We start from the raw sequence: 24,468 nt of genomic DNA, 5'->3' as shown, positions 1-24,468 counted from the left end.
AACTCTGCTCTACTTCTGTGGTTAAGCTGCGACTGCAGTAGCGCCATCACTACCTGTGGCTGAAAAAGGTACTACGCTAACATTAGATATATAGTACAATAACACAGTACACATAATCGTAGTTCAATGTTGTGAAGTTTATTAACAGATCAAAATGCTCTTGAGTTTGAAGTCATTTGATCTAGTTGTGAGGGAGTCCAGCTACCACCTCAGACTCGATACCGCACTCATCATTTCCACGCTTGATCTTGAAGTATCCTGAAATTGCAAAAACAAATTCTCAAACACAGAAACTTTTACATATCAGTTAATTTTCTAATATAAAATAAGATTAAACCAAGACAACAAGTGTCTTTCTTGTCGTGCCTTTGTCTCCCCAGTCAGTGTTCCAGGAATTTGCAGCCAGCCAGTAGGGCGTCCCATTGTCCTCTCCCCAGCCCAGGATCTTGATGGCATGACCACCTAGCATTTCCCCCGTCACATGCTGATACACACCTAAAAAATAATTGAATAAAAATGGTTGTAACTGTATGTTAAAACAATAATAATATTAGTAGCTGAAGATGAAATATTGTATTTTCATTCATTTAACATTTCTGAATATCACAAAAATTGCCCTCTGGTGGTTTAATGCCGCTGTGGTTAGCTTTAGCACCTCTGTGATAACTTGTAGAAAAGTGCATGCAATATATAAAAATTCAATGTAACATTAAAAGTCGTTTAATTATTCATAGTATATATCACCAGTCTTATATAACAGAAAGTCTGCATAGACTGAGAATGCTGCCTCCACTGGTCCGTTCTTGTACAGCTCAGTCATGATCTGGTCCTGCTGGGACGGGACGCTGTAGATTTTCCCTCCTGACAATACAAATTATACAAAGGATTTTAAAATTTTAAAATCCAAAGATTTCAGAAAAAAAGCTAAGCAAAGAAGCAGATTTCACCGAAGTGTTTGTCCTTCTGATAGGCTGGTGTGTATCCATCGATGCACTGCTCCTTGCATTTAGGAGTTTCCTGTTCACCCTGACACGGAGGACGAGTTCCATTTACATGATGCTCACAGGGAGCAATCGAGTAAGGCCTACAACCTGCAGCACCAAGACACACGGTCGATTTCTATTCAGAACTTTAAAATCTGTTCACTGACTACTGTGTCTACGGACCAACTCTGGAGTCATACAGGCCCCCTGTCACCAGTCCTTCTTTGGCCCAGAATTCCCAAGCTGCAGCGGGGTAGCCACCGAAGCAGCTGTGAGGAACATGAAAAGTAAGTGATTATCATTTCCCCATGTAACTCGAGACCTTGAATGCAGTTATTCTGCTGCCACAGATTACTCACCCCATGCCACATGCATCACAGCAGGACAGTAGATCTTCAGCTGAGATTTCCACAGAGATCTGAGCGCTGCTGTGGATACAGATTCTGTCAGAAATTGCCTCCACTGCCCCAAAGGCCTGTGAGGCAGAGAAGCAGAATCAGAAATGACCAACATTGGCCAAGGACAGATCCACAGACAAAGACAGGTACCTATTACTGAAATAGATAACAATGCTGGTTAAGGCTGTGTTTTACGATCGTAAAAACGGTTTAGTTGGAAATCTCCAGCATTTCTTTTCTGTTTGCACTCTTCTCTTCTCTTACCCAGCAGGAACCACACGAGCCCTGGTCTCTGATCTGCTGGATAGTTGGACAGTCGGGCCACTGCTGGCTGGGGTCAAAGTGGTCTGGAAGCTGCAAACCCTCAATATTTTGAAACCTGAAGAACACAGTACAGACAGTGAAGCACAGCTGATAAAACAAATCAAGTCAGTGTGATCTCATGAAGGCTGTTCACTATTTTAACAAAGTGTTTTGGTCCCTGTAAATGTTTGATATTAGACTGGATTAGTTTAAGAAAAGTTTTAATCGTCATCCAATACAAACTGGGTCACATGATGTGTGCCTGTTTCTGTTCCTCAGCATATCTCCAATATGAACTTTACAGAAATATTTGTTATACAGTATGACTCTCTACAGTCTGTGTAATGTCTTTAATGTATGTGCGAGACAATTGTCCCTGCTGATCGTACAAGAAATTGCAGAGAAAAGTCAGCAGAGGACGCAGGCAGTACTCCGCCTCACCTCAAGGGGCCGTACGTGAACTGACAGGTGCTCTCGAGCTGGCTTCAACAGATCATTGAAAGTCGGCGTTTGGACTTCCGGTCCAAACAGAAGATGATAAGTGATGGAAGTTTAACGCTGGAGCTAAAAGGTTTGCTTCAAACTACGGGGCAGAAGATTCATCAGACATGAAAGATCAGCCATGACATTTAAAGCCAGATTTCTTAAAAAAAAAAAAAATCAAGGATAGTTTAGGCATTGGATGAGCAACGGACACTAAACATTAGCATCCACAATGCTAAGGTGAGGGGAAACCGAGAGATACATGGACTTCATCTATAAAGGTAAGTTTTTGTTTTTCAAAAATAAGATGGGAGAAAGTAGAAAAAATTCAAGTATTTGATAACTAAAATAAATAAATATAAAAAATATAATAATAAATGCCTAAAATATTGTTTTTCTTATCATTTTAATAGACAACATCTGATTAGGGCACCAGAATTTAAAGTTTGACTGTAGGTCAAAATGTAATTTGTGCTGCACTCATCTCTATACTTTAATTTGTTTTGTGTTGGTGTCGTTGTCATTGAAAGAGGAATGCTGATGGATATGAAGCATTACCAGGTGATGCTGTTGGATGAATAGTGAAATAAGTTGCTTTTTTCGGTTCTTACAATTGCAAATCTGACTCCAGAGGAGTCAGTGCCTCAGCAGCCATGAATCTCACCGCAGATCACTGACTGTTATCTATATGAAATTAACAAGAGGCTGTGATTTTCTGGTGCGCACGCGAAATGTTTATTTATTTAGTTATTTTCCCTCCGTACGCCCAGGAATGTCTTAGTGAGAAATTCACGGTTTACGGCAAACATGACTATTAGAGTAACATGGTGTACAGTATACTGCAGTGTAAGTACTTTGGTGAATGGTGTTGTGTTCAAATGAAGCAACACTGCCATCTGCCTGTGTGTTGTTTTTACTGCCTCTTTTGTAGATTTTTTAAGTCTTTTTTTTAAAACCAGGTTCATAAAAGACATTTACTTGCAGCATTGTTGGAGAGACACACCCTGTCCTCCAGTGACGGACTGCTCTTCAGACTTGTCTCTCATGAGGTGTATTTTTACATCTGCTAGTCTTGAAAACCTACGTATTACTTCCACTTGTGAGGGAGATGTTCTGATGCAGGTGCAGGTTCAGTAAAAAGCAGATTCAACTGAAAATACTGTGTGTGTTACTTCCCCTGCAAGAGGTGGAGGAGTGACAGACTGTGCACGTGCACCAACACGTAGATGTGTATCTTTGTTTACATGATTTTGCAGCTCGACTGTGCACGTGCACCAACACGTAGATGTGATGTTTTGTTTACATGATTTTGCAGCTCCAGCCAAGACACACACCTTGTGTGTGTTATATGATTGTTAGAACTTACACTTGTGGCAGCTTAGCTCCGTTCAGGACAGTCCCACACAGTCCCTTCACAAAGCTCATATCAACATTTTGGAAGTTCTGCCCAGCCTGGAAAACAGGGATTGTGGAGATTAGAAGCACAATCACTTTCTTTACCTTTAGTAAATATAGTGATTTCCAACCCCTGTGCAGTGGTACTTTTTATTATTTTATTTTATTATCCAATTTTACATAATTGGATGGGAAACTATTATTTATTTACTGCAAATTACTGCTAATTTGTCTATATTTGTCTATGCAACAGTGATAGGCAGAGCTATTCAATAATTATCCACTAGGAGGCAGCAGTTGGATATAAGAAACAAAAAAGAGGTCATCATTAAATTTCATGGGTTTTATTGTAATGTAAATTATGTGCCGTTGTTCAGAAAACGGTGAGGAAACATTGAGTTCATTAGTGAAATCTTGTCTGCAATTCTCCAGTTTCCTATGTTAGCTGCAGCTCACCTTCCAGGTGGTGTTGATCTGGTTAATAAAGTTGACCATCTCTGAGGAGAGAAGGGGCGGCTCAGACCAGGAGACTGAAACAGTCGCAAGGACGTACAGGAGAACGGGTCGATGCATTCTGTGACACAACTATGTGGTGATGAAGATGAGAAATCTAAAAAAAAAAACCCAAAACAAAAAATCTGAATTCAAATTTCTAGTATTGTTTTTTTCTGAGGTAGCCCTGTCAATTAAAAGTTTTTATCAACTAGGTATTATAAAATATCACAGATCACATCTCTACAATATCTGTTTATTAGCAAAATAAAATAATCTCTATATAAGTTTTAGACTTAAAAACAATTTGAAACTTTTCTGTACCAAAGTCAACAGCCAATTCAAATTATTTTCTAAAAACAGCAGAGAAATCATGAAAACTATATCAATATTATAAATTCCAAGTTTTACCCGTCTGCTTCCTCTTCTGACTCCGACAGAATGAAACACCTTTGGTCTTTGGTCTTCCTATGTTTTTTTACAAGCCACACGTGGTGTCACGTGTCGTGTCACTTTAAATTTCATGTGACCAATACAGTCTCCACGTTCCAAAGGTTAACAGGTGGTTTGAAACCTACAGATCTCAATCAGAAATTATCTTTTTATAAACAAAGTAGCATTAAATATGAATCAAATTAAATCTTTATGTGCATGGAAAATAAGACCAGGTTTACTGTATCTAAATCTGTGACATGTTTACATTATGTAGTGTGTATATTAAAATAATCACCTTAGAGATCATGTCAAGATTCACCGTATCTCACCTCTTTATTTCATCAAATATATTTGCTAACATTTGCTCTCACCAAAGCAGTTTTAAGGACACTTAAGCTAACAGACATTTATCAGTGTATCACTTTATTTCCCATGATTCCCAGTGACACTCACTGTCTAGTAAAAATATATTTTTGATATTCACTCAGTTTGTTTCTCTTACAGGAAAAGTACAAAGATCGACTGAACACAGACGACTCCCAGGATTTTCCTCACATCCAAGGAGCTCAGACACAAAGACAAATGGTGTTGACACAGTTTTTCAAATGTTGCTTTTAAAGAAAACACAACTTTTGGGACAAATAAAAAATAGCTTAACTTGTGACCATGTTTCCCAGTTATAAAACATTTCCTTTATTGCATAATTTAACAATTTTACCCCAAGAGAAAAAAAATGTTCATATTTAATTTTAAATTCAAATATTTGTAAATAATTTCCATCTGTCGGAAAAAAAAAACAAAAAAAAAGAAACTGGGGGGAAAAATACAATCAGTGTAAATACTGACTGTTAAAATAAACCATCATATGCTGGTGAATATAATCACACAAAACTGTGTGTAAATTATTTAATCTAGATTTGAGGAGATAATCCAGATATCCAAACAACAACAGTCACTATTAAATAAACTAATCTTAAACAGTTCATCATTCTGTAACATCTTCTGATGATGTGCATCGGCTTCTTCTGCTGATAGAAGACCACGCTCCCCCGGGGTGGGGAGGGGTCTTTCAGTCTGTTTTATTCCCAGTGAAATGAGGCTGAAGTGGTTAATTATCCCTGCATGTCACCAGTGCCCTGCGTCTGTACTGCAGTAGTGTTGAGGTACTGCCAGCTGAGAGCGGCCAGCAGCATGGCAGCAGACAGGTACATGGGCGACAGGTGATGGGTCCTGGACTGGAGACTGGACTGGGACAGCGTGGACTTCTCTCTGATGAGAGCCAGGGTGTGCAGTGTCTTCTCTCGTGACGGGTCACTGACAGAGACCTTCTGTAGAATCTGCAAAAAGAGGGGGGGCACAGACAGTTGTGTTCCGGTGAGATTAATTTTAACAAGCAGAGGAGATGATGACAACAACAACAACAGCAACAGCCCCACCTCCTGGCTGTACTGGGAGATGATAGTGTGCACCGCTCTCATGTTGGTGGCCTCCATCATGAGTGTGACAGCCTGTCCCTTTCTGATCTTGACCACTCCCTGGAACACCATTGGGTTGTTGTAGCATGATGATAAGGTAGCTATCGCCATCACCTGGTCAACAGGGGTATAGCAAGCACAAGTAGGAAACCAAGTTAATGCTGGGATCTCTGAAGATTTGTTTTGTCAGATTTAGAAGAGCAACAGTGTAAAGTAGCATTATGGGTCAGTACTTGTGGAATAGCGCAGAAATTAAAAACGCTTTGGTTCTGTAGGCGAGACAAGTAGGCGATGACATCAGGGACGTGTCGCAGGGCATCGGTGACCAGCAGGTTGAGACAGGACAGAGCCAACTCCAGTTTATCTGGATGAGCCAGGTCCTCAAGACGACCTGCAAACTGACTCCAGGCCTGTAGAGGGAAACATAAGGCTTTAAAGACCTAGATGTTAAATATCTAGAATACTTGTAGAACAATGTTTCCCAACATTTTGAGCCACGGCACATGTTTTACACTAAGACATCCCTCCGGATCACCACTGTATAGAAATGTGACAAAAAGTATATATGATGCATATGACAACGATGTACATTGATCTCCTTCTTTCAGTGTAGAACTGTGAACCCTGGCCCAGTTTAACTGAACCCAACATATTCAGGTCTGACATGTGGGAAAAGGCCAATTGTCTGACACACAAAAAGGTACAAAAAATAACACACTCTGATAAAATGTATGTTAATATTTACCTAAACATTGAGCTTTTCTTTATTCACGAACAGATAAAACTGTGTTGTACAAATATTTTGTTGTATAAACAGATCTCATACTCACACTCACAGCTGATAACAAGACCAGGTCCTCACCTCTTTGGGCCAGAAGGCACGTCCCTGCTGTGTGTCCTCTAGATAATCCCGGATGATATTGGTCTTCTGGAGGAACAGGCCCATGGAGTTGGCCAATGCCGTGTCCTGTCCCACCTCAGGGTCTTCCAGCTGGGATGCGGAAAAAAGCTGGGACAGACCAATGCCCACTAGCCCGGCAACGTAATGGCAATACTGCAGAATAAAACAAGTAAGTCAGAGTAATGCTAACGCCAATGTAGGTTTGACTAATTACCTTTATGATGATATTAATGTGTAAAATGACCAAAACAATTCAAGTTAAGGGGAATACAGTTGCAAGAACTAATAAAGGGCAAAATATTTATTTAACCATTTAATCTACACACAATTACAGGTCATTTTTTTTGGTACACGTACACTCTAGAGGACCAATCTGGTGTAAAGAAGGTGTACCCAAAATAACAGAGACAAAGTATACAACATTAATTTATTCTAATGCCTTTGTCCTTTATAAAGTAGTAGTAAAAACATTAGCTTCAAAACTACTGTAAAATATTACCATGCTATTTACCATCAGTTTTTATTTTATTGCCTCTAATGTTCAATATATTCCAATGTAATAGTGATGCTTGAACTATTTTTGTTATGTATTTCAAGTTATATCAAAAATACAATTCTATTCTTTTCTATTCTAACAACAGGTTGTGGGGAGGGGGGGGGGTCACCTGGTCCCACTCCTTCATGGATCCCACTTTCTTCTCCAGGAATTCTGCCATTCCCACTCCCATACGGTGGCAGATGTCTGAGATGACGTCTCTATATTCCCGGGCAAGGTTTCTAAACTCCAGCGATATCTACGACAAAGAAAAAATATATATAAATGTTTTTGATATAAATAGCTTACCTGATGTCTTAACTCAACACAACTGACCGTAGGGAAGTCTTCCAGAACCTTCCGGTCCTTCTCCTGGCTCTCAGTGAAGCACCACTCATCCTGGTACAGATATGTGTGGAAGTCATTCAGCATGGGAACCTTCCTGTCCAGAGGGATACTCATGTCATCCTCCACTGTGTCCAGGGCTCGCAGAACCAGGTAGAAGATACACACCGCATGTCTGAGTGAGGAGGGGTCAGGGGGGAGAGGAGGTGAGTCATCTTTAAAACAGTCAAAGAGTGAGTGAAGTGTTTCAGATTTACAAACTGTCAATGTGGATCATGTTCACTCGTGTGTGAAAGAGGAACCAGTACCTGTACAAGTACACACACAGTGGTAAATGTACACTGAAGCTGTGTGTTTACAAAAAGCTGGCGATTCTTTCCTGACAGTTCTGACCTGAGCACTGAGTCTAATTTAGACCCACAGTACCAGCAGCAGGAGCTGAGTCCATACCTGGAATACTAGAACTGACCTCTTTAACGCCTGCTACAGGCAGGTTACAGAATTACTTTCTTATAGATTTGCTAATTATCAAGCTTCACAAGAATACTTCTGTATCTTTGGAATGCTCTTACACAGTATTTGATTTTGCAAGAATACTTCTGTATCTTTGGAATGCAGTATTTGATTTTCAAATACTTTAGTACTATATTTCAGTACTTTCTGGAGCTTGGATTTGGATCTGAAACACTGAGGCTCTAATTCAAACCTTTTTCTTATGTATTTGGACTTAAAACGAACTTGTAACGGAACACCGTGCACTCAACAACGCTGACTGAGATGATGGGACATGCATCGACAGAGAACCAGAATTCCTTTAACGCAATGCTATATAGGCGTTTTGTTGACTGGCTTTACAGGGAGACCGTGTTTGTTTGTTTTTTGCACCGGGAAGTGTGCTTAATGAGAAGAGAAACGTGCTTTAACCCTGCGTGTTTTGGTTTCCGTGCAGAGGAGGAAGGGCAACATGCCTGCATACACCCGTGTTGGGCTGACATGACCCACTTCTCTGTTACTCACCTCAGCTCTCCGTCCAGCGCCTGAATCACGGCTGCAAAGCTCCGACTGGTCTGGTTCAGGTACTGGTAGCAGGTCCGAAGACTCTCGCTCATGGACTCCTGGTAGGACAGACAGGAGAAAGCCGTGTGTCGATAAAAGCTGGCAGGTCTGACGCTACTGGTGGGTCGGACGGCCTCCTGCAGGCCGCGCTCCCCGACCCTCCAGCCCTGCTGCATGGACCGTGGGGCGGACCCGCTGCCCCGCGGTGCCACTGACAGCGAGCGCTTGAAAGCAGATAGAGACGCGGTACTCTTGCAACATGCTCCGGCCATACGGAAACCCTAGAGCAGCACCAATGGCCCCGCAGCTACGGAAAAACTGTCCATGCCTACGCCACAGGTGGTGGGTGAGACAACAACATGAAGTCCATGTAGAGGACAAGGGAACTGCGGGGTCGCGCGACGCGCAAAAACATTCAGAAGGACGTCGAGCTGAGTAAAACAAGCGCACTACAGATTTGTAGATTACATGTACCTCGCGGTTAATTATGGTTAGAACTGAATAGAGCGTTTATAGATCTGTTGTTGTTATTTTACGCAACTCCTCCCACAGTTACTCAAACTTCCTCAGTGTTTCCACATCTGTCATAAAAATGTATTTTATTTAACTTTTCCAACACACACTTCAAACGGCATTCACGAACCGCCTAATAATTTTAAGTTTAACTATGCATAAAAAATAAAAATATGATCCATGTGAATGTCCAAACTAGGTAAACGTAAATATAAAAGGGCCACAAATACTTGGTAATCGTTTAACAGTTGTTATGTTGCATGTCATTTGTTACAATGTAATTATGTTTTTTTTGCCAAATTTAAGGCTGTTTGTAACCAATGAGATCACATGTAAGACGGGTTTGTTGGTGCAGCTCTGCAAAAAACTTTGAATCCCATTCAAACCCAGTACACAATTTAAAATAGTCCTTAAAACAATATAATCAGTCCAGTAACTAAAAGTCAAAGCCACCACCGTCACCGTTAACAAATTCCATTCTGGCTGCTGTTCGGATTAACCATCAAACATGCGCACAGCCTGTTGAAGCTAACAATCTCATTATAGACCTAAATCCCAAGTCATCGGTTCATCTTTGCCAGTGTCACAGACCAGAGAGTGCAGACCTGATGTGACTTTAAAGGCATGTATTAACCGACTGTGTTCTTCTACTGTAAGCTTATCACACACCAACGCATCCATAGTCAGAGATGAACATGCTTCCCTGTTTTAATAGCAGGTTCATCTTCCGCATCCTTGAAGCTAAAATACAGTAAATCAGATGCTCAGACGTTTTACTTACATAATCCAACTTTGGCATGATAGTTCTGCATCCTCCGATCTTAAATTTAAAGAGGTTGATCAATTCTTCCGGATGACCCAACGATTTAAGAATATCCATGATGTCAAATGTGTTATTGTGCCACTGCAACTGCTCTAAATTCAACTCTCTGTGTGCGAAATGATACAGAGATGTTCTCCACCGCAGCAGCCACAGCAGAGAAACGAGAACCCGGTCACAACACTGGGCAGATCAACTCATTCCTACGATTGGCTAGCTTGCCATGGGCTCAGCACTGAACGGCCAATGAGCAGCAAAAGCGCCTGGTGTGATGCCCCGCCTTAGTGAAAACGTCATGGTGCAGCGGTTTCTGATTGGTCGATGGTTTATCCGTTTGAGGAAACGAAGTCCTACCTGTTAAATGAAGTTATATAACACCACAGGGGATACCTGTCCTCAGTAGCCACAAAGAACAATTTCGAAAAAGAGTGATTTGCCTTTTATTTATGAGGTGTAGGAGTACACAGTGTAAGACGCACATTTACATGTTTGTTTTTTTTACCCATTTTAAAAAATCTACACCTTTTGCAGTTATATTATGGTCGTTTTCGTGTGTAGAATGTGTGACTTAGCAACATCTAGTGGCTAAGTTGTATATTGTTCGAATGTTCTTTAATCAACATTTCTGTGCTTGCAGGAAGGACAACATCGTATTAGTTCAAATATATATAGTTACATGTGTGCTAATACTTAATTCCAGCTTAAATTCATGCCTAATTTTAAGCAATTTATTTTGTATTTGTTTTAGAAAGGTGTTGAACTAAAACCAGTGCAATCTGGAACGCCCTATATATTTACCACTGTTTACTCCAAATGTAAACCACTGTTTATGCCTATTTCCAGTTGTCATTATTATAGGGAATCTGCTCATATGTGTCGTAGTGGATACTTCCTGTCTGAAAAAATAATTTCCTGTTATAATGTCATATAATAATGGGGGGTTTTTTTTCAATCCTGAAATGATTTTCAACCTCTCTCTACATGCATCTGGTAACTGGTCTGACTGGAAAGATGTGAAATAATTCAGCTACGAGCATACAGTCAGTAAAAGTCGGGGTGGAGTTGAGAGTGCAACAGTTTAGCTGTGACTTTGTTGTGTTAGCCCTAAACTTTCAGGTGTGTAATCTGACCTTACCTAACTTAGAAGAGGGGATAAACCTGATTAGAAAACAGAAGATTTTTTCTGATTTCTGAAGAACCAGGAGAAAAGAGAGAGGATGGAACATCACATGTAAGAGAAGAATTTAGTTTATGACGTGAAGGCGTTGTCCTCCTCAGGTCATCATCTTGTGTGTGTATGTGTCTTCTTAATTATAAACTACAGTATTAGGATAAAATCCTTCTGTTGTTTTTTGTTTTACAGGTTCAAACTCAAACGGCCTTCTCACAGCAGATATGAAAAGGAGCTTCGACTGCACAAGAGGAATTGTTTGGCCAGTCCAAAACCTCTGCTGGACATCTGTCAGCCCACCTGCTCAAATGGAGCCCCTTGTTATACCCCACTGCAGTAAGACACATATTCATACAAAGTTTTTTTTTTTCAAAATAACTTAGAAAATGACAGTAATGTGGGTGTGAGTGTGAGAAGAAATGATTTTCGAGTCATGAGGCTCTTTCAGGTTTTTCTGCTGTCAGACTACATTAACTCTCGTGGTTCTGAGCTAAGAAATATAAACATATTTGTACTTTGTCAAGAGTTTTTTCTATAAAAACAAAACCTTTAACTCATCAAAGTTAAACAATTTTTCCTCAAATATCCAAATATTTCCTCTAGAGCAAATCAAACCAGGACTCCGTGCTGCAGTGATTGAACCAAAACATCCTGAGTGAAATGAATACAGTCACAACCAAAGGCTCAGACTGACTTTCATTTCGTTTTCATTTCAAATCTTAACATTGTAGAGATCAGAGTACGATCACGGCAGAAGCTTTGTCGCACACTTGTAGTACAAACTGTGACCACTGCGTGGCACTATAGAACCATTTTACGTACAACATTGATACACGTAGATACTGTAGTTGGATAAGCCTGGACTTGTCTTTATTGCCATGTCCATGACTCATAGAGTGTTTGAGGTCGATTTAATGAAACGTTTCTTGAACATGATGAAAACAATTCACTAGCTTTTATCAATATCTCCAGATATCTCCAACTTTTTGTTTACTTAACCTAATACCTACTAACTCTGTGTTAACGTGTCTCTGTCAAAAGGCTTTTTGTCCTTTGGTCTAATTATTGACCATATTATCAAATTTGTTTTTGGGATAACCAGAATCCTCTGAGTTTAAATTATATATATATTAGAAGAGGAAGTAAGATTTATTTGACCACATTCACCCCCAGGATGCAATTGTTAGATGAGAGAAAAATCTAACTTCCACATTTCACACATTAGTAAACAGGTTATAGGCAAGAACCTGTTTTATATGTTTACAAATAATATATATATATTTTTTAGAACAAGCTGCGGTCATTTCAGCAAAAGAGAGGCTGGAAACTCATCTGACTTTGAGCTCCTCTCCAAGCAGCTGTCATCCTGGTCTGACACTGAGTCGTGTGTGAGGAGGGTCCTGGAACTGCTGTGTGCCAGGAAAGCCACAAATAACAGTTTCCTGAATGACTGTGTCAACGAGAAGTTTTTGGAGTTTCATCGTGACATCACGGAGGAATGTGGTAAAGAAGAAAAACAGCACTCATGGGCCGTCGTGGAGAAACAGGAGGAGATTTTCATATTTGGACCTTATTTTCCAAAGTACAACAAGGGGCAACACAGCGAGGACATTATTGTCAAACAAACTCAGGATCTCCTGGAGTCTGAAGAACCCTCGGCAGGCTGGGAGGTTTATGTTTTCACCATGAACAGCCCGTGTTTAACTCGAGATGTGGCTCCATGCATGATTCACCTGGTTCAGAAAGCTCACCAGTGGTGGAGCGTGTACGGAGTGAGGACTCACGTGGGTTTCATGAGGTGCTGGGGCTTCAGAGGAACCAAAGAAACCCTGTTCAGGGACGTTGACTACAGCCAAGTGGATTGCATCAAAAAGACCAAGGACCATGAGGACTATGTTAAAGCAGCCAGTGCAGGAACTCATTTAATTCCTCTCAGTAAAAACCTGACTGCTGCTGTTAAAAACCTGCTGACATCTGGAAATCTGACTTTTCTCTTACAGACAGTTTTGCAGGAACACGACTGGAGGAGTATCTTCAAAAAAATGCATAATGTTTCTGAAAGTAAGTCAGAGGAGGACAAAGCCATCTTAACCCTGGAGGTGAACGCTGTGACGGAGGCTGCAAAAGCTCTGCTTTCAGACAAAATAGGAAGTTTTGAGGAACATTTAGAAAATGGCAAAGAGTTCCCTCTCCACCACACATTTGGTTCCCAATTATCTGCTGATCTACAGGTAGAGCTGAGGCGCATGTTTCAGCAGTGTTGGACAGAATTGGTGCAAAACAAATATGCAGAGTTAATCAGAGGGAGGCTGACGGAAGACTTCAATCAGTGCGTGGTTGAACTTTTCATCAATGACGCTGCAAAGTTCTCCAGTAAATTTCTTCACATTGGAAGGATACAGATGTCCGAGCTTCAAGTTCCTCAGTGAACTCCACAACCAGAACATACAGTATTTCACTATAGAAAACTCCCATGGCCCAACCACGGGTCGTCCATGGTGGCACACGGAGGCCCCCTAGTGGTCATTGACTCGTGGTGATGTCAATGCGTAAATCTCTTTCCTGCATGTTAAAACGGAAGCTGCCTGGGCTGTGTTAAGAAGCTTTTATTTTGAAAAAAAAAAAAAAGGTTAGGTAAGGATATATATTAGCATTTTAGCTTTTTTCATGACATTTTTTTCTTAAAGCATCACAACACCGTTGTTTTACATCCAAATGTTTTGTCTTTATTAGGCTCCATCAGAGCTACAGTTGGACGAGTGTCAGATAGAGTTAGTACACACTGAGACACGGTACACGCCTTCACAGGTCACCGTGTCTTTCTTACAGTATTTAACAAACGCTGTATTACACAATTATACTGGAGTGGAGTCTTTTTACACATTTATACACGGTGCTCTCCTCCGTGCTTGTCACAAACATACGTATATATCGGTGTAGCACACGTACTGTGTAGTATCTGTACAGTATGCCCTCATAAATATTAATATTTACCAAATATTCTCTTTATTATAGATTATTATACGGTTTGAGTTGGCGATGATGATAGTAATAAATAGCAACGGGATCTATTTGGATGAGGCTTTTCTTTTGGATGCACTTTTGCGCTTGTGTCAATGGAGGGCGCTGTGGTAAGGTAAATATTCACATTATATCGGTCATGTGCATCTTCTGTAGTTTATGATGTCATAGTTTTTAAAAAATGTTTATATTTGAAACTCATGGGTGTCACACCGTGAAACTGATCCAGGTTTTCACTTCAGGGAGCAGTTTCTATTGCACTGAGAAAATATGGTGCAGTTTTTGTTATGAAATAGTTTCAACAAACTACTGTGGTTTTTCACTTAACCTGTCTGTATTAGATTACATTTAATTATCAAACAACAAACAAACACAACCTAAACCTCTTTTACCCTCAGTGTTTACTCAGAGTGACAGAATGCTGCTAAGACTTTGGCTGTAACCCCATTACAACTGAGATTCTATATAATAACAAACTGCTATTGTAAAATTCCACAGCAACACATGGACGGTGCGGAAATATAACAGTACAACAAGATTTATTTTGAACTGGGAGAACTAGCTCAGTCCCATTTAAACACCTGTAAATTGAACAACGTGTTAGCATCTTTGGATAAACACCAACAAATGACATTCAGCTGGTGTCGACACAGTGGATGTGGATTTTTAAATGACAAATCACATGTGTTTCCTTCTGTTCAGAGTCTCTGCTGTTGTTGAAGGAAAGTGACTCCATTCAACAACTGAACGGTGCTACCTTTAAAACAAAATATTCACCACCTGTTAGTTTCTGATGTTTTGTTGTCTTTAGATCAGTCAAATAAAAAAAGGGAGAATATTTTCAATAAAATAACATTTAAGTCTCACTAGTTTTCACAACAGTTTCAGTGGAGCACCCATATTGAAAATATGGGTTCATCTGACATCAACATCTGTTTTGTAGTTTTCATTACAAACGTTTGTTGTTTGTGTGGGTGAACAGACGCTCCCTTCAGTCCTGGACAGCGGTGGTTTCGGTGCAGCTCTGTATCTCTGCTCCACAGACCGTGTGACATCATCTGCATCCAGATCTGTGCACCAGGACTCTAGTCTGTCAAAAGAGTTTGACTTGATGTGGATGAACTGATCTGAGACCCTTGGTTGTAGAATATTGTTTAAGCCAAGATGAGGTTGTTCCAGGGTTCGGCTTTGGAGCTGGAAGTTACACCGAGGCTGCCAGGTGACATCTTAAGGGGGATAGCGCCACCTTGAGCTGACATGTAGGCTGGTAAGGCTGAGATCTGTGTAACAGAAACACATCAGATGTTTGAACAAATGAATGAATTTGACGCCCGCTACACTGTTGATGGATCATTGTCTGTCTGTGCTCTTTACTTCAGCAGGTAACAGTCCACCTCACCTGTGTGTGTGCGCTGTGGTGCATGAACAAACTGTGAGCCTCGGGCTCTGTCTTTATCTGTCGAGGCTCCTCTGTGCTGCTGCTGCTGATGCTGCTGCTGCTGCTACTGTTGCTGCTGCTGGGGGCAGCAGTGCGAGGAGTGCTGCTGGTTGTGACTGTAGTGGTCTCACTGCCGGGGGATTCTGTAGAAAAGAGAACCTCGGTCATCAACGTACACTGAACGGTAGGATACACAAAGGTTCTCTCTAAGTCCTGTGTGCAGTAATTTGCTCATGAAAGTTCTCAATCTATTTTTTAGATTAGCACTTTTTTATTATTTGTGTGTGCTGTACCTGTCGGTGGCTTGTTGAGGTTCTTGGGTTTACGTTTGCGGGTCTGGATCCCTTCTTTTTTCATAGCCAGGGGTCGGGGTACCTGTGAAGACAACAAGGCAAAGAGAAGAAGACTGAGAATATGTTCTAGAACTTTGATCTGTAACTGTCCATCATACATCTACCATAATCAGATTATGATTTGTTAAGAGTTGTTATTTAGAATACAGATTTATGTAGTTATATGTGGTAGTGATATTTTTTATTAGTGTTCCCTAAAAAAACTTTAACCTTACTTGTTTACAGTCTAATATCTGGCATGTTGTGATAGTGTTTGTATAGATAGAGAGATAGAAAATATATTAAATATAATGTTTAAATTTTCTTATTCTCTCACCCCGTGGAGTTTCATGTAGAGACCACAGGCGTTACAGACCGGCTCTCCCTCTGCGTTCCGTCGCCACAGTGTGGTGGTGGTGGTGTGACAGTTGGTGCAGGACAGGCCCACCCTCCTGGAGGCAGACTGCAACAGAGTGAACATGTGAGTTACAGAATAATGTTTTATATTTAGTGTGGAAAAGCCTGTGTGGTGCCGTGTGCTGTCACGCACCAGTCGTCTTTGTGGTTTGATGAGAGGTCTGTTGATGCCGTTCATCTTGTGGTACAGACCGCAGGCGTTACACAGGTAGTGTCCAGTACCGTCCCTCCTCCACAGGGGTGTCGACATGGCCCCACAGTTCACACATTCTCGACCCTCGGCGAAGTCATCGAAGAAATCTGTGTAGAGAAGAAGTCATATAGAAGTTCCAGTTACCTGATGTTCATTCTGTCAGATTTTTCCAGCCACTGCCTAATGTGAATGAATTAATCTGAAAGTTTGGGTCAGAAAGACTTTAGAGTTACCCACAATGTACATGTGCTTCTATATATGTGGGCCCAAATAAAGCTAAATATTATTGAATGAGTTGTAACAAAATGAGCTTAAATGTTCCCATAAGACATTTTATAAAGGTAAAAAGATTTTTTTAGTTTTTGAGTTTTTATTACCTAACATAATCCCTCCATGTACCAAATTGTGCCCCAGAGGCCACTGTTTGGATCACTGTGATCTAAAACAATTAGTCTCTTATATCATCCACCTGCACTGCCGAACCCGAACATGGGTAACACAATGGTGCAGTAACACCTATAACCCAGCAGGAGGCAGAGGCTGAGGTCACACAGGCCCACAGAACAGCGGTCTGGACTCCTGCCTTATCTCACAGCTCTGGTGAAGATAAAGAGTTAGCTGGAAATAGAGGCAGAGCAGAGCTGCATGGTGTTGGACTAGAGACTGTGACGCACTGACATCTGATGAATGTGGTCTTCACTGTCTCAGCTGCCACATTAGAGTATGACCGAAGAAACACTGGGCTGTTGGAGGACATCCACCCACAGCCCTTTTTATGAAGTGAGACACAAACTGGACTAAAATAATCTGAGGAGCTGCAGAAAACCACGGCCCACTGCCCCCACTGTCAGTGGGTTCAGTCTGAGGAGTGGGGGTGAAAAGCTGCCCCTCCCTCACTGACACGGAGGTGGCTGTGATACATAAGTGTATGCAGGCCTCCTCCAAGGCTGAGAGAAAACACGACACGGCAGGGCAGCCTAACCTTGAGCTGTGAGCAGTGACTGTAGCCAACACAAGGCAGCAACATGAGACAACACACACACACACACACACACACACACACAGACACACACAGACACTGCGGCTCTGTACACCTCTATCTGAGCGCAGGGTTCTATTTTTTCCGCTGCACCAATGTCAGGGTGTATCTTTGACAGATACACACCGACAATCGTGGTGTGGTTGTTTAAAAAACAACTGTGCAGGAAGAGGTCAAAGGTGAACCAGATGTACATGTGAGGATGAAGGAAGTCCAAAAGAGAATAAAATAGTGACAGTGTTGACATCTTCAATCAAAACTATAATGTTTCAGTGAACAAAAGCAAGCTGAAATGATCTACTACTACTACTACTGCTACTACTACTACTACTACTACTACAGCAGTAAATACTACTAATACTAATTCTCCTACTTCTGTTAATATTAATATTTATCACTCCATTGTCTATTGCTGTAATCTTTGCAGGGGGGCTCAGGAGCCGGGGGATTTGCAGCCAATCCCAGCTGTCAACGAGCAAGGACAGGATACTGCAGTATCTGAAGTAATCTGAAGTACATGAGGAGAATATGTGAAATCCATCAAAGGGTAGGTATTATAATTATTATTATTATTTTGACTGGTCTTTTCATTTTCTATTTTTTTCTATATAATTTAGGTTCTATTCATTTATATAATTGTTGAGAAAAATATGCCCAGGTATGACTAAATATTTATACCGTGTGCTTATTTTCTCTTATTATTTTGTATTTGAATCATCTAAGAGGTCGATCTTAAGAGATCATTAGGTGTTTCTGGCCGTTGAAGAAATCCAGCTCATTGTCCTGGTTGTTCTTTACACAGCCAGGGGTCGCTGTAACTGTGAACTATTGACAGTGACAGCGTGTCATTGTTCCCTGGCACTTTCTCCTCATGACTGACAGACACTGAGTGAAACTCAGAGGTAGAACATGGCTGAGTTTGGAGACTGATCTCTGATCAGGGATCCAGGTCGAACTGTGAGTCTGGTCTGATTGTGATCAGATCGACAGTTCAGATTGGATCAATGCTCTTATCTCTGACTGCTGATCTGGTTTTCTCCCTCCTCCTTCATCCAGCAGTCCAAGAGGACGACCTTGTAAATGGGGACGTTAAAGCGGTTCACATTATCAGCACACAGGTCACACATTAATGAGAGCTCAGAGAGCGAGTGATTATCAGCTGTTTTCTTCTTCTTTTTAAAGATCAGCAGATAATTTGATCAACAACGATTGAATCATCTGTAAAGCAGTGTGATTAGGAGCAGACATCATCATCAACCTGCAGCTGTACAGCAAACACAGGTAAAGGCCCAGGTTTCTGATGAGGGATTGGGACGATACCAAACTAAAGTCACACCACTGGAAAACTGACCCCGAAAATCAGCCAAAATCAATGCGTGGTGAAATCCCTCCCTCTTTAATCCTCTGTAGGCCAGAGTCTGACCGACAACCTGCAGCTGTACAGGCCAAATGTATGCACATCAAATTAGGGTTGACTCGATTAATCAGTGGCTGAATTATCAACTATGTTTTAATCATCAGGTTGTCAATTTGACACGTTTGTTATACAGATTAAAACAACTTATTTGGTTTCAGCCTGAATAATTGGAGCAGAAACACAGATCACCAGTTTCCCAACTGTGGGATTTTAATTATTATTACGTAAACTTGTGTTTTATTGATTTATTTTAGGTTGGTCAACAACCCCTAAAACAAAATATTCTTTTAGGTTTTAAGGTAAAAAAAGGGTTGTTTCTTGAACCAAATTGTTTATTTTTTCGTTGGTGGTTTCCTAAAAAACAAAACAAAAAAAATATTTAGCCTCCTCCTCATTTGAGATTTTGTTTTTCACATTTTTGCACCGAATAAATCCAAAACAAGAAAACAGAGTTCGAGTCAGAACGAGTCAGGTTTGAGCTCCAGCTTCACACAGTCAGACCACATGAATCCCCACGTGATTCAGAATAAACTCTGCATTAAATGAATATAAAGGAAGAAAAAACCCCTGCAGGTCAGGATTTGATCTTCTACATCCACACCGCCCGTAGATTATAATCCCAGAAGGTCAACTATAGTCAGTCATAGTCACTTCTGTCGCTCTCAATCTCCAGATTAAGAGACATATACAAAATATATTTTTGGGACAGTTTGGGACAACATTAAATTATTTTCACTTTCAGTTGTCTCTAAATGTCTCCTTTTATATATCGTTTTTTAAATGACTCTTCTAAATGTTATGCTGTAAATTAGAACTAAATTATTTTTTTATTTGTAACATTTTATAAAAAATGTCACATTTAGTTCGGATGTTGTAAACGAAAATGCCATCATTTTATTTAATTTAATTTTTGTAAAGACGCGCGGTGTCTGCGACAAAGTTCGACAGCGCTAAGTTAATTTATTATTATTATTATTTTACGGTGGGCTTCAGTTTGTGCCTTAAAAAATAAATGTAGTTTGGAACAAATTGATCCTTTTTGGAAGTTTGTTTCTACAAATACAAAGTGAATGAATCGGTGTTTTTAAGTTTTTTAAACCAAAAACAGACTCGCGTGTTCGACATGACCGTAAATATCAATTTATTCTCTATTCTCTATAATTAAGGTCTTAAAGATATTTAATTACATTAATATTATAGGGTTTGTTTTTGTCATTTGTTATTTATGATCTTCATTGCTTTTTAATTATTGGGATTAGTTTTAGGATTACGTCACTGGAACCCGCAACGGATTCAGAATTCATTTCAGATAAATCTATCATCGAAATACAAAAGTATACAAAATAAATGTTGATCATTCCTTCATAATATTATTTCAATAAAACCACGACGCATGTATGATTGAACGTCGATTTCTTTCTGATACAACTGTGATTTTTTTAAGGTTTTTTTGTTGTTGTTTCTCTTTTGGTTTTGTTTTCATAACCGTTGTTAAAAAGCAGCGAGTGAATATTAATGTCTGAAATTCAACATTTAAATATTATACTAAAATTGGTCTTTTTTCTTTAAATCTTTTGTAATAGGTTTTATTTATATTTTTTTTTTTTAAACTTTGCAGCATTAGTCTGATAAAAAATAAATATGAATCAAAAATTATTGTGAGGTTTATCGGATTGAAATCGAAAACAATAATAAAGTGAAGTCACTTTTGTTATTGATTATTTTTGTCACAAGCAAAGATTTTAAACAGGTAAATTGTGTTGTCTTTTTTATACTGTTTTTATTTATTAACAGTCAAATTAAAAAACATCAACAAATATAATTTTTATTTTCTATCAGTGTTTGTTGTGAGTTTTTTGTTGTTTTGTTTTAAAGACTGCACAGAGTTTTGTTGCTGGAACTTTACTTCAAATGAAAATGTGTCATTTTCAGGAAGGCAGAAAATAATCCACACACTTGACTCTCACCTATGTTTGGATGTCGTGCAGATCCTGCAGCAGCACCGCCCTGCAGACCGTGGAGAACCGGACTGTCGAAGGGAGACGTCGGCCACGTCCCGCCCATGTTGGGGCTCATGTAGGCGGTGTAGGGACTGTGGTAGGAGCCGCTGAGGCCCCGGGCTCCGTAGTGCTCCCTGCCGTTCGTAGGGATGTTCAGGGGGCTGCTGTAGGAGGAGGCCACCGTGTCCCGGGCCGTGGAGACCGCGCAGGACAGTGGCGGACTGGTGGAGAAGGAGAACCGCGGAGACACCGGTGAGTGGTTGTAGGAGGACACCGACTCCGCACCCGGCTGTGCCCAGGCGGAGTGCGTGGACACCGGGCTGCTCTGCTGTGACGCCCCGGGTGTCTGGAGGTAGGGCAGCGCCGGGATCATGGGGGTGACGACCCGGGTGGTGGGCACATAGACCGGGGAGGTGGCAGCCGAGGAGTTGTGCAGAAATCCGGCCTCGTAGGACGAGGGTCCGTGGTTGGTGCTCATTATTCCCTGGTACATATCCTCTGTGTGGAGTGGGACATCCGTGAAGGTGCAGCGGGTGGTGACAGGCTGGAGGTCGAGCACTGAGCTGAGAAGTGATTACAGTGATCGGATCTGAGCTGGGATTCCGATTAACATCAGATGTTCTGTGTTCGGTCGAACAAAACTCTGAGGAGCATCAGGAAAAGGTGAGAGGAGAGATAGGAGACCTGGAGGAGGAGTGAGAGAGGGGGGGGGACGAGGGGGAGGAAGAGGAGGAGGGAGGCGGATCCAGCTGTTTCTAAGTTCTCTCTCTCTCTCTCTCTCTCTCAAACATGTTTTCATTTTATACAGCTTTGGTTATCAGACATATTGATACCAAGTATTATTAAATAATCGATATTAGTATTTTTAGGCCCGAATGCACAATTAAATTAATTTAATAACTTTTAAAATCCGTTTTTTAATGAGCTCAGTATGACACGTCTGTTACTATCGATTAATCAAACGATTTTTTTTCATTTGGCCTATAAGAATTGTCAGCAGTTGTGTCCATTTAAAAAATATATTTTTTTTTTTAAGTGAGAAAGTAGAATTAATTCAAGAAATTCTAAGAAGCTGGCAGATGTGGTTTTGATTGATTAAAGCTGCACTGGAACGGTCGTTAATTATGGAAATGCTTGTTTATTAGTTGAGTTGATCAGTAGTCACTGATCACTGGACTGTTGTATGTGCTACGATGCTTTTTGCTCACTTTTAGCCAGTTTATCCTAGTTTTTAAGTAGCAGGTTTTTCATTGTTTTTAACACCATGTGCTATAGTAGCAGCTAATTTCCAATAGGGTAAAGGTTGTCTATCAGGGAGGCGCCTTACAAGTTTAAATCAACAACAAGTGGTTGATTATTAATTGTAGATATATAGAGAGATATATATTGGTCAATATGTTCTGAACAGGTGTCATTAGTAGTAAACCTGAGAACACGTCCGTATGGATCAGAGGCGTCAGTGTCACTGTTGTAAAGATAATATATGACATTATTATTAACTCTGACCTGCTTTGACTTCTACCTCCTGTTAACAGTGTTTACGTGTCGTATGTTAAAACTAGGATTTTTTTTTCTCCTCACAATCATGAAAAATGGATCTGGATGTTTGTCGCGCCCTCAGTGGTCTGTTGTCCTCATGAGGACGGATTTATACCTGTCATCAACACCAGTCAACGTAAACACACAAGGCTTTTTCATTGTGCGGCCACTTCCCACTGACACAGTCGCTGTAATTTATGTGACTCTGCACAGGCTGCCTGTGTGTGTGTGTGTGTGTGAGTAAGTGAGAGTCTATTGTTGAAAATTAGTTTTCCTTTTTCCATCTAGAATCTCAGTTGTCTTTCAAAAAAACAATTCTATGTATTCTAAATTTTATGTTGATAAAGGCAACACTGCAAATCCAATAATTACACCATCCACTTTTGATTGATTTAGTTACTTGATTAATCATGATTAATCGTGATTATTAACGATCTCAATTAATCATGAAGTGAGATCCGTCCACAGATGATGATGAGACACATTTGTCTTTACAGTGGAAAAGGCCTTTGATGTCTACGTTCACCGGCTGTGATGACGTTTGACGACATATAAAAAATGCTCCCTAGTAAATTTAAACAACATAAAAAAACTGGACCGACAGCCTGAAAGAGTCAGACACCGTCTGTGAACTGGACAAGGTGAAGGTGAAGTTTAACCCGGCTCCCCTGCGACCCTCTAAGAGACTAAAAGATAGAAAATGAATGAGTGAAGTCTTGTATTCTGCTGCTAAAAATACACAAACGCCCTGGGAAAACATTGTGTCTTCAGTGGAAATTTCAAATATAAAGTTAGCTACCTGTGGCCCAGATAATTGGACGTCGTTTCTGACTGAAGTTCAAATTTAAGAGTAGTCTAAACAGATCATTCCCTAGTCTACGTGACCACATCCATCATTTAATTCAATTCAATTTAATACCACAAGAGGGCCTACTTTGACCTTGACCTTGACCTTGACCTTGACCACACAAACGTCTGAGATGGATTCTCCATTTATATCCAATCTTGTTACTTATACTTCCTACCATCTTCCTTAATTAGGTCACATGCTATATATATATATATAAACTAGGGCTGTCTGATATTAACTTTGCCCGTATCCGATATGCCGATATTGTCCAAAAACTTAATTTCACTGCCCTGATTATTAAAATAGATTAATTAAATGACCTGCAATGCTGCCATCTAGTGACTTTCACTTTCATATACAGCCGTTTATCCCCATAACTTTTTTTTAAATCACACATCATTTGGAAAAACCCAGGCATTGCTTTATCGGGTTTTCACTATGGAGGAAAAACAGATATTAAATCATTATCCTAATGTCTGGGCCTAATTTCAACCATACATTCAGCCAAACTGACTGTCTCTCCTTCTCTCTCCTGCTGTGTAGAGACACATCACTGCAGTAGAAAATAAGGAAGTGTCATCAATGTGTAACTGCAGACGGATTACGTCGGTCTAATAATATCAGGGCGTGGTGCTGACGGCCAATCAGATTTATGTCTTTATAGTTCCACTGACCCTATATGAGATGTGGCTCCCCTTCACTGAGACGAGCCCTAGAGGATGACGGGCGTCACTGCTGTGACAGTCAGACGGTCAGAGGAGGCGAGGAGTTCATAAAAATATACGTTTGAGAAAATCCGACCCGTGTTCTTCCTCTGTTCTGTTATTCCAACGTTCACCACGTGTCTTACTGTGGCTGTCACTCAGAGTGACACAGGCCAGAGCCCGTGTGTGTGTGTGTGTGTGTGTGTGTGTGTG

The 24,468-nt window shown here is 40.5% G+C and overlaps 4 protein-coding genes and 2 long non-coding RNA genes across 9 annotated transcripts; 3 read left to right on the top strand and 3 right to left on the bottom strand.

Moving 5' to 3' along the window:
- Positions 1 to 61: 61 nt before the first annotated feature.
- On the bottom strand, positions 62 to 4,515 carry ctsbb (cathepsin Bb). Its single transcript, XM_008312922.3, has 10 exons — positions 4,466 to 4,515; positions 4,019 to 4,172; positions 3,534 to 3,619; positions 1,646 to 1,760; positions 1,343 to 1,458; positions 1,167 to 1,252; positions 948 to 1,091; positions 745 to 861; positions 367 to 495; positions 62 to 258 (listed from the first exon to the last, which is right to left on the bottom strand). The coding sequence occupies exons 2-10, from the start codon at positions 4,133 to 4,135 to the stop codon at positions 182 to 184; spliced, it is 987 nt and encodes a 328-aa protein (XP_008311144.1). The 5' UTR covers positions 4,136 to 4,172; positions 4,466 to 4,515; the 3' UTR covers positions 62 to 181.
- A 283-nt stretch (positions 4,516 to 4,798) lies between these two features.
- fdft1 (farnesyl-diphosphate farnesyltransferase 1) lies at positions 4,799 to 10,404 on the bottom strand. Of its 2 annotated transcripts, XM_008312925.3 has the most exons (8): positions 10,096 to 10,404; positions 8,763 to 8,860; positions 7,737 to 7,920; positions 7,531 to 7,659; positions 6,827 to 7,018; positions 6,198 to 6,374; positions 5,926 to 6,078; positions 4,799 to 5,826 (listed from the first exon to the last, which is right to left on the bottom strand). In XM_008312925.3, exons 1-8 carry the CDS (start codon positions 10,192 to 10,194, stop codon positions 5,602 to 5,604), a joined length of 1,257 nt encoding a protein of 418 aa, XP_008311147.1. In that variant the 5' UTR covers positions 10,195 to 10,404; the 3' UTR covers positions 4,799 to 5,601. The 2 variants fall into 2 exon arrangements, with proteins under 2 accessions (XP_008311147.1, XP_008311146.1); XM_008312924.3 differs by lacking the exon at positions 10,096 to 10,404 and having other exon boundaries at positions 8,763 to 9,469.
- On the top strand, positions 4,989 to 6,885 carry LOC103380824 (uncharacterized). The gene is made up of 3 exons (XR_521719.3): positions 4,989 to 5,074; positions 6,573 to 6,664; positions 6,782 to 6,885. It is a non-coding gene; the product is annotated as an uncharacterized LOC103380824 (long non-coding RNA).
- LOC103380826 (uncharacterized) lies at positions 7,844 to 13,880 on the top strand. Of its 2 annotated transcripts, XR_003050153.1 has the most exons (3): positions 7,844 to 7,951; positions 11,498 to 11,641; positions 12,594 to 13,880. XR_003050153.1 is itself a non-coding variant. In XM_025056971.1 (2 exons), the coding sequence occupies exon 2, from the start codon at positions 12,991 to 12,993 to the stop codon at positions 13,732 to 13,734; it is 744 nt and encodes a 247-aa protein (XP_024912739.1). In that variant the 5' UTR covers positions 11,380 to 11,641; positions 12,594 to 12,990; the 3' UTR covers positions 13,735 to 13,880. The 2 variants fall into 2 exon arrangements, 1 of the variants encoding a protein (XP_024912739.1); XM_025056971.1 differs by lacking the exon at positions 7,844 to 7,951 and having other exon boundaries at positions 11,380 to 11,641.
- A 128-nt stretch (positions 13,881 to 14,008) lies between these two features.
- Positions 14,009 to 21,822, bottom strand: gata4 (GATA binding protein 4). Of its 2 annotated transcripts, XM_008312919.3 has the most exons (6): positions 21,130 to 21,822; positions 16,647 to 16,813; positions 16,434 to 16,559; positions 16,058 to 16,139; positions 15,726 to 15,907; positions 14,009 to 15,606 (listed from the first exon to the last, which is right to left on the bottom strand). In XM_008312919.3, exons 1-6 carry the CDS (start codon positions 21,653 to 21,655, stop codon positions 15,481 to 15,483), a joined length of 1,209 nt encoding a protein of 402 aa, XP_008311141.1. In that variant the 5' UTR covers positions 21,656 to 21,822; the 3' UTR covers positions 14,009 to 15,480. The 2 variants fall into 2 exon arrangements, with proteins under 2 accessions (XP_008311141.1, XP_024912738.1); XM_025056970.1 differs by having other exon boundaries at positions 16,434 to 16,813.
- Positions 16,442 to 19,495, top strand: LOC103380820 (uncharacterized). Its single transcript, XR_003050154.1, has 3 exons — positions 16,442 to 16,577; positions 18,173 to 18,296; positions 18,928 to 19,495. It is a non-coding gene; the product is annotated as an uncharacterized LOC103380820 (long non-coding RNA).
- Positions 21,823 to 24,468: the final 2,646 nt, after the last annotated feature.

Source organism: Cynoglossus semilaevis, chromosome 7, assembly GCF_000523025.1.
Source record: "Cynoglossus semilaevis isolate Cse_v1.0 chromosome 7, Cse_v1.0, whole genome shotgun sequence".
Lineage (NCBI taxonomy): Eukaryota > Metazoa > Chordata > Actinopteri > Pleuronectiformes > Cynoglossidae > Cynoglossus > Cynoglossus semilaevis.
Note: the sequence above shows the minus strand (reverse complement) of the source record. Positions and strands in the feature narration are given on the sequence as shown.